Raw genomic sequence first — 8,984 nt, forward strand, 5'->3', positions numbered from 1 at the left:
TACCAGAAGGTCTTGAATATCTGATTGATAGAACATGTCTGAAATTAAAAGATAGTGAATCAGCTTGATGAGAGGAGAATTGTTTGAGAGAATTTGATCCTCAGAAGGAAAATTATGATAGAACAAATCTCAAAGAACTGTGAACTTGTTCAGTTAGTTTTGAAGCTAATTGTAAAGTATGAAAATGGTAGGAAGATTCCAAGATATGGACCCAGGCGATCGGAGTGAAATGCAAATGGAATAGTCTTTGAATTTTCAAGAAGTTTTGTGAATTTCATTCACAAGTTATGTATGTTGGATATTTAACAAGAAAGGTCATTTTTTGTGGTTTGAGTTCCATATAAAACTGTGTTATATAGCTATTAATACGATGTAAGGTGTCATGTACAACTAGGAGTCCTTTGACTATGATCTTCATATCGACTCACATGTTAACTTATATTTCCTATGGAAGTGATCACTGTTTTAGAAGTCATGTAAAACTGGAAGGCCTTACCTATGATCGTAGTGTCAGTCATAGAAAACTTGATGTCATATAGGTATGTTCATAATATCAACAGTCATGTTAAATTCTGATTCCTTTTGGTATGATCATAAAATTGGCATTCATGTATAATTACAAGCTTGTTGCTTAGTCTGTTGACAAATAATGTAAGTAGCAATGACAGAAATAAGGTAGTATATTTTTCTGGCTTGTGTTTCAGTGTAAGGTCATTGGAAGAAATCGACAATCCCAGTACTTCAGTTGCAGTGCAAAATGGAGTTGGAAGTAAAGATCAAAGAGGAACCAGCCTGGCTTGAAGGAACAACAACTGCATCACTTGTAAGTCTCATTCCAGATAACTTCATACAGATCAGAAATTAACCCTTAATAGCTGAATAAGTTTGGTAGGGGCATAATTTTGTATGTGCTTCTTCCGTATGAACACCAGGAGTCACCAATTGCTGAATGAGCATCTATGCGTAGTACGACCCTGTTTTGTTTCTTTGTCTGCGAATACACCACAAAGTGCTGCACAAAGCTGCCCACTCTTAGGAACTTAAGGTTGGGGTTGGAATTTTACTGTCAGTATCAAAATGACTTTGGTTTAGGGGTTGCACATCTTCTATATTTCCCCTCTGATTACAATACATGACTGTTGGCCCATTATGTTTTTTTAAAAACTGATATCCTTTCGTGTGGAGCATGGCATTGTTGGAAGTGAAACATGGTCGATAACTGGTTCAGAAAGAAAAAGGATAGGAGCTTTTGAAATGTGGTGTTACAGAAGAATGCTGAAGGTGAGATGGATAGATTGAATTACGAATGAAGAGATAGTAAATCATATGGGTGAGAGGAGATTGATTTAGCTAAATTTGACGAGAAGAAGAGATAGAATGATAGGACACATCTTAAGACACCTAGGACATGTTTGAATTGTAGGTGGTAAGAATGGAAGGTGTAGAGCAAGGTATGCATATGACAAGCAGATTAGAGCAGATGTAGGATGCTAAGTTATAGTTACATAGAAATGGAAAGGTTAGCACAGGATAGGGTGGCATAGAGGGCTGCATCAAACCAGTCTATGGACTCCAACACTACTGCACCACCCTTAGCACCACATGTTAAAAGTTATTACTCCTACCATAATTAGTGTAGAAGAATTTAAGTCACAAAACTTTTGTTAGTGTTTTTGAGACTGGGTACACCAGTTTGCTAAACAAAATGTCAACACAGGTGTGATTATTCTGGGTTACCCTCACATCCACAATGTGCTGAAAGATATTATGTGTGTTAAGGAAAGAGCAGATTTGCCTATGGCATACAAGGGATAAAATAGCTCAAAATCAGAATGTACGTTCTCTCAAAATAATTATTTTGCTCAGACGTTGAGTTCATTTAGAAAGGCAGAATAGCGATTTGCTTATTTTATTCCTCAAATACAGGTCAGATTCTATGTTATATCTGGAACCATGTCTAAGGGCTCTAGTATGCACGATTTCTGTGAATAATTTCTGTAATATACCCCTTCTTAGTTGGCTCTGACACTATAAGGACTTAAGGCACATTAAACAGAATTTTTTATTTCCTCTTTGTCATTATTTCCCAGTCCTTTTTGTGCATCCTTTTCATTCATTCCGTAGTTCAGCTACTGTTCTCTTCTATATTGAATGGCTTAAGTTGGTATATTCTAGAACTTGACACTTTAATTCACTTTTATTAGTAAGTTAACGTATATTAGAACATAAGCCTTTGATCTCAGTCTCTCCCCCGTTTAGTCCCGACAAAGTTTTATGAATCCAACTGAGAAATTTAAATGTCTCATAGTAGATCTTGAAAGATCTTCTGGAACTGCAGATGTACACTCCAACACTGCAGACTCTCCACGGACAGTGATTATCCCTACAGTTCTTTACAGAACATTAGATAGCATGCTTGCAGTAGTAACATATTTCATTTCTAGTTGCTTTGACTTTGGGCACACATCTTTTGCTGGTATATGACTGTGATAAGCCTGCTTCTTTCATGACTATGTTTTTTATTTTACACTTGGAAGCATTGAAATGTGCTGTTTGAAACAGAACTGTCTTGATGCCTTATGTAGCCTCTGTGATCTCAGCAAAACAAGAGTAGAGAATGTGATTCCGTTATTTCATCTTATTTTAATCTGTCTGTAAACAAACTCTATGCTGAGAACAAGGAATTATTTAGAACAGTTGTATCACTTCCAATTGCTTCAAACAACTTTTAAGATTACCTACATTGATATGATTGTACATATGAAAACAGTTCATACAATTTAGTGTTTATGCCTAAGGCTGCTTCCTTCCAAATTCTGTGTGAGATAGCCTCAATTCCATCCCTGGTAGTATATCTTCTGATATGGGTAGAAAATGTTTTGCATTTTATATTTTGTTCTCAGTCTTGTTCTTCTCTGACATAAGGAGTGAGCAAGAACACCATTCTCAGTACAGCCTTTGGTTATAACCTCCTCCTGATGGTAGAAATCTTCCTTAAACTTTAGTGAAATTCTGAAAGTAACAGTAATACTGGAAATGAATGTATTAACATGCTCATTTGTTTGTGACTATATTTGTAAATGTGTGTTATGAGCATACCTATTATATCTATTTTCCACAGGAAAATTTTGAACATGTATCAGAAGTGATAGCTCTGAAAGAAGAAGTTAAATCAGATTTAACAGAGCCAGGGTCATCGCTGGAAAACTCTCTTGAGGTAATGTACATAATTTGATAAGCTATCGTCATGTAATTGTGGAAATGGTTAAAAAATGGCTTAAAAATACATGGTTTGATCCTTCATTTCAGTGCACATGATTGATAGTCCTACAGAAAATATACTTTTTTTATAAGATTGACTGGTGACTTAAGTAATTTTTACTTTTCCTTCAAGTTGTTCCACAATTTTGTGTTATTATTATTCCAAAGACCTATACTTTATATCCCTTGGGAGCTGGTATCATTCTTAATATTATTTTTGAATTCGTAAATAGTTTCGAAAACAAAGTGGCTATAAGATACATTGTTTTGTTACTGTTACAGGATATTTTACTAGTTGCTTCCAAATGAAACACCTTTGTTATCTTATTGGTTATATTAATTACTGATAATATTAATTATTGATTTCTAGATAATACAGTAATTTGCTGATACATGTTTCAGGTGATATGCGTGTTTACTGTGAGCGTTCGCTTATATACTACACACATTGTAGGCATCTCGTGGCAAGTGAAAAATTTTCGTATTCTTCCTAATGTGGTCTGTGGTGATACTAGTCCATTGTTACTTATAATATTACTTAAACATGCAATGAATAAATAAGCCATTCAAGAGTTTTCTTACCTTTCTGTTTCATTCTTCGTAAGTGATAGTGATCGTGAATATACCTTGTAAGTTCACCGTTACTCACATGAACATTCGTTACATGAATGAATTCATCATTACCAGGATACACATTTGATCACTGTCATTGTCCACTGTTTTCAGTATGACTGTGTTGCTAGGGGGTATTTCATTGCCCTTTTATTGAGTTATTCATTTCACCATCTCCTCCAGGAGTTCTGGGTTAGCAGCTGAAAATATAGCCATGTGGGCAAGGTTGTGATGAGAGAGGAAGTATACTTATGATCAGAGAGTGTAGTAATTGGCTCTCCTATAAGGAAATGGGATGTAGTTGGGTAAGAAGTTTCAAAAGGGTCATCATTTAGCTTTGGTGAGAGGATGTGTTGTAATAATGGTCCATTCTCTTGACAGCTGCTTCCCAGATTCCACCAAAGTGTGGTGCTGCAGAAGGGATGAAATGCCATGTCAGTCCCATGCCTGCAGTTGTGTGAAAAGTTGGTTTTCTGAGGGTTGTTTTGCAGAAAGGCCTCGATTTCTGTAGCTGCTCCGAAGTAGTTTGTTCCGTTTTTGCTGTAAATTTTCAGTTGGTGACCTCTGTGAGAACTAAGTCGATAAAGTGCGGAGAGAAATCTTGTTGTGGTGAGATCAAGTATCATGTCTGTTTAGACAGCCTTGGTAGCTTGGCAGTCTGGTCTTGTACAATTACACATGTTTTTTTACTAGATTTGGGCCAGCATAGTCTATGCTAGTTTTAAAGGAATGGGTATATCTGGGTCACAGGCACCATTTGTGTATTTCGCATTAATTGTTCTGAGGTATCTGCATTCAACTTAGAACACTTGAGACGTGTATCAGTGTGGCTTCTTTCCATCCCCCTTGCTGATGAGTCCTAAACTTGTCTCTCAGAGAGTTGAGTGCCAGGGTGAAGTAGTTGAAGGTGTTCTGCCATCATAATTATATTTGTGAGATGATACAGAATTTCTAATGTTACCACTCCACTAGTATTAGAGTATTGTGCAGTCTTCCTCCGCCTTCTTTATCTATGATTGAATTTATAGTCTTTATATGATTTGATAGTTTCCTACACAATATTAATCTAACATTTGTGTAGACGGTTCAACTCCGATACGTACAGTGGACTTTAATTTCACTCCGTGGGTTGTTTACGACAATCTCAGATAATTATATGTTACAAATCTACATTAATTCAACAACTTTACAAAAGTTTATTGAAATCCACGTATTCAATACATATTGGATTCTTAAAATGAAGATTTACATCTTGTCGTACTAATTTAAGGGGATATGTTTCGCCCATTGCATGGTTATCATCAGCTGTGATCTCATGGCTAAGGGAAAAATCAGTTTCCGGATTACTCTAGTCAAAGTGTTATATAGAGGAACATATGTTATAAAAATGAGAAAACTTGTTGTAAGTTCACAAATGACAATTTACACAATTAAGACACATCTAAATAATATTTTGTGAGAGGATGTGAGTATGTGTTATAAGAGTGTTCCATTCTTTGTTGGTGAAGTGATAAGAATTCATCAATTTTCTGAGGTGATATATCAGTCTCTTGACACCTGCTTCCAAGATTCCACCAAAGTGTGGTGCTGCAGGGGGGATGAACTCCCAAGTTATTCCCATGCCTGCAGTTCTGTGAATAGTTGGTTTTCTGATGGTTGTTTTGCAGAAAGTCCTTGATTTCTTTAGCTGCTCTGAAGAAGTTTGTTGCGTTATCAGTGTATATGTTCGGCCTACAGCCAACAGCGCATAAGCTCAATGCTCCGCTCATCTCCTCTCCTCCGCCACACCCCCTTCTCTCAATATCACAGAGATACAACACAAGAAGTGAAAGTGTCATTCATTCTGATGCTGCAAAGGCAACTAGTTCACACCCTAAAGGTCGATGGGGTAAATAAATGTATACACAGTGTTTTATTTATCAAATTTAACCCTTTTTTCTATCATCTTAAAAATCCTTCTACCCTCCTCTCATTATAGATTCTTCACGACACATCCCTCAATAGTCGATTTCAACATTGAAGTTGTAGCCAACTTCAAGCATGAGCGTCCCCGTTTGACTAATAAGACAAGAGGAGGCTATCACATCAGCTAGTAAAAACACACACGGCAACACACAGTCGTGAACCTTTTTTCACTTCCTCAACAAAAATAAGAAGACTGTGGACTCACCATACAAATACAGGTTTAACAGGATGTCCACCCTTATGGAAAACTGGAAACTGGGAAATGTTAGGGAATGTGATAAATGGCAGGAAAACCAGGAAATGTCAGAGAATTCAGTAAAAATCTGGAAATTTGTTCTTCTGCCAGATAAAATGGACATACCATATTTATCCGTTAACAGAAACACATTTTTCAATTTTTATAAGATTAATCTCGGGCATATCTTTTATGCCAGAAATAAGTTGTAAAGAAAACTGAATAAACATTAACAAAATCAAGTGTGATCTCGAATGTGAAGTAACCAACAGTATCAATAGCTATATGGGTAGCCTATAGCAAGCAGAAGCGACTATGATTGATCAATTGATTGATCGAATTTTCAATGTTTTGATCTGCTTTCTGTTGTATATTCTGTGTTCTTAGGGAATGACAAGGCCTATATTGTGTTCTCAATTTTCTAAATGCTTAAATATATGGCTTCCACAGCTAAATATGCATATAGACAAAATTCCACAACCCAATGGATGACTGTGTTTGTTTACTATGTAATGACATGTGTGATAGTCACTACCTCGTAAAATGTAAAAAGGGACAAAAAACACCAACTGAATGCAGGAAGGTGCGAAATTCGCTTAAACTTAATACTCATTTGAGTGCTCATTATTATTATCATCATTATTATTACAATTATTAAATGTTCTGATGTAGGTAAACCTTGTGTAAATGTGTAATGCATCGTGACAACATTCGGGCCCTGCCATTTTGAGTTTCTAACCAATCTGACGAAATGGTTGGTGACGGACGTGAGTGAATGAGGCTCCACAGTAATTAAGTGATTTGAAGGTGTTATGCAGCAGTGGAAGTGATAAAAACTTGTGGAAGTGTTACATTTGTATATACAAACGATGTACCCACAAGTTTTGTCGGTATTGATCTTTCTCTCCAGATTTGCATTCTAAAGAAAATGGGCCACTGAAACAGTGGAGTTGGAAGCCCTGCCACTACCACTGCTGCCAATGTAGACCACCTCGTGAAGTGCGTGCTGGAGTACTTCATCAACTCTGACAGCTTCCTTGAGGAAATTGTGCAGGCCATATAGATCTGCATAACAGAAGTGGTTATAAAAGAACTTGAAAAAAGGTTAAAATTTAATATTGAAGCATTTTCAGAGTTAACTGAAAAACTTGGTAAGAAGGAGGCAGAAACCACAAACTGAAGGAGGATATGGACTCCAAGTGTTATTAATTGGAGCAATACAGCAGGGGAAATTATGTAAGAATATTCGGCATCCCTTAATGTTCAAACAAAAACTGTGATGAACTAGTGCTCAACATGTGCAAATCAGTAGGTGCAGATGTTAGACTTAATGACATTGATAGGTGTCACTGATTAGGACCTCGATCACCAGGGAAAACAAGACCTATCCTAGTGAAATTTGTGTGTTATCGCTCACGGCAGGATGTCTTCACTATGGAAAGGAAACTGAAAGGCTTACCCACAACAATCCACGAAGATGTTATGGCTATCAGAATGTCCATCTTGAAGACAGCAATCCAGCATTTTGGTCTTGCAAACACTTGGACTGATTAAGGATACATCGTAATCAAGGAGGCTGATGGGATGAAATGAAGAGTGTGCCAGTTAAAGGAACTTCCTATGGCATAAGCTTCTGTTGCTGTGCTGCCTCATCACCTGACAATGTGAGGCCACTCCCATCCTTTACTGTAAGTCACAGCTGAGAAGCTAGCTATGTAATTTTTTTTTCAAGTAACTTTATCTAGCTATGTATCTATACAGGGTGAACCAAAATTCGAGCACTCGGGCATCGCAGCGTGACTCCTCACATGCCAGCAATAAAAAAATGTATCTCACAAAAGTTCCTCCTGCGAGTATATCCGGGAGAAAAAGGACGTTGAAGAGTGGCAATCTGGCAACATTGTAACCACATGTAGGGTAACTACCTCTGTCAGCACATATCAGTCGTGCTGTATAGTTGGTGCAGTGGATAGAGTTTTGGGTTACCATGCAGGAGGTCGAGGGGTCGATCCTGGGTTAAGGCGTATGTTTCTTATTTCGTAAATGTAGTCTAGGTGGTATGGTATCTGGCATCTTAATCGTCAACAGAGATTGCAGCGGGTCCTCTAGAAACCATTTACACTTACATACTACGATCCTAGAAATGGACGAACATTCGTTTTCTTTGGTCAGCTTTGAAAGACGCCCTTTCCACGTCACTGGCGTGAATTTATTCGCATCACTTCATCTACTAGATGTGTTACTACCTGTTCAGCGTTACTAAATTTTGTAAATGTAGGATACATGTAACCTAAGAAACGGTGTCTTACCGTATTACAATATGTAATCTCTGATGGACATTAGCAAATAAAAAGATGAGCATCAACCCAGGATCGAGCCCTCAACCTGCATGCCAACCCAAAACTCTATCCACTGCAACAATTGTACAGCACGATTAATACGTGCTGACAAAGGTAGTTACCCTACATGTGGTTACAGTGTTGCCAGATTGTCACTATTCAACGTTCTCTTCCTGCTGGATATACTCGCAGGACGAACTTTCGTGAGAGACTTTTTTTATTGCTGGCATGTGAGGAGTCGCGCTGCGACGCCCGAGTGCGCGAATTTCGCTTCACCCTGTATATCATCTATATACCTATCTATCCCTTTACCATATTAATATATCTTTTTAATTAAATATCTGTTTGCTTATTTGTCTTCTTATCCTACCACTTGTGATTTACTTACTCTTTAATAACATTTTCCCAACTGGTTCTAATTTAAGTCAGGCCTCTGTTTTATGTTTACTTAGATCTAACATCAACACTACGTGGAATAAGCTGCTACTTGAGTATTCTGTATGCCTAATCTGCTGTTGCACGTTATCACTATTAATATTATTATTGTTATTATTATTATTATTATTATTAGT

The 8,984-nt window shown here is 37.2% G+C and overlaps 1 protein-coding gene across 1 annotated transcript in view; it reads left to right on the forward strand.

The window, feature by feature from the left end:
- LOC136886168 (uncharacterized) overlaps positions 1 to 5,769 on the forward strand; it is a 70,984-nt gene extending 65,215 nt beyond the window's left edge. Inside the window, exons 3-6 of the mRNA XM_068230251.1 lie at positions 705 to 823; positions 3,122 to 3,217; positions 3,664 to 3,782; positions 5,541 to 5,769. Coding sequence (XP_068086352.1) covers positions 758 to 823; positions 3,122 to 3,217; positions 3,664 to 3,782; positions 5,541 to 5,769 — 510 coding nt within the window. The 5' untranslated portion in view covers positions 705 to 757. The remainder of the gene's footprint in view (positions 1 to 704; positions 824 to 3,121; positions 3,218 to 3,663; positions 3,783 to 5,540) is intronic.
- The last annotated feature ends 3,215 nt before the right edge of the window (positions 5,770 to 8,984 follow it).

Source organism: Anabrus simplex, chromosome 14, assembly GCF_040414725.1.
Source record: "Anabrus simplex isolate iqAnaSimp1 chromosome 14, ASM4041472v1, whole genome shotgun sequence".
Classification (NCBI taxonomy): Eukaryota; Metazoa; Arthropoda; class Insecta; order Orthoptera; family Tettigoniidae; genus Anabrus; species Anabrus simplex.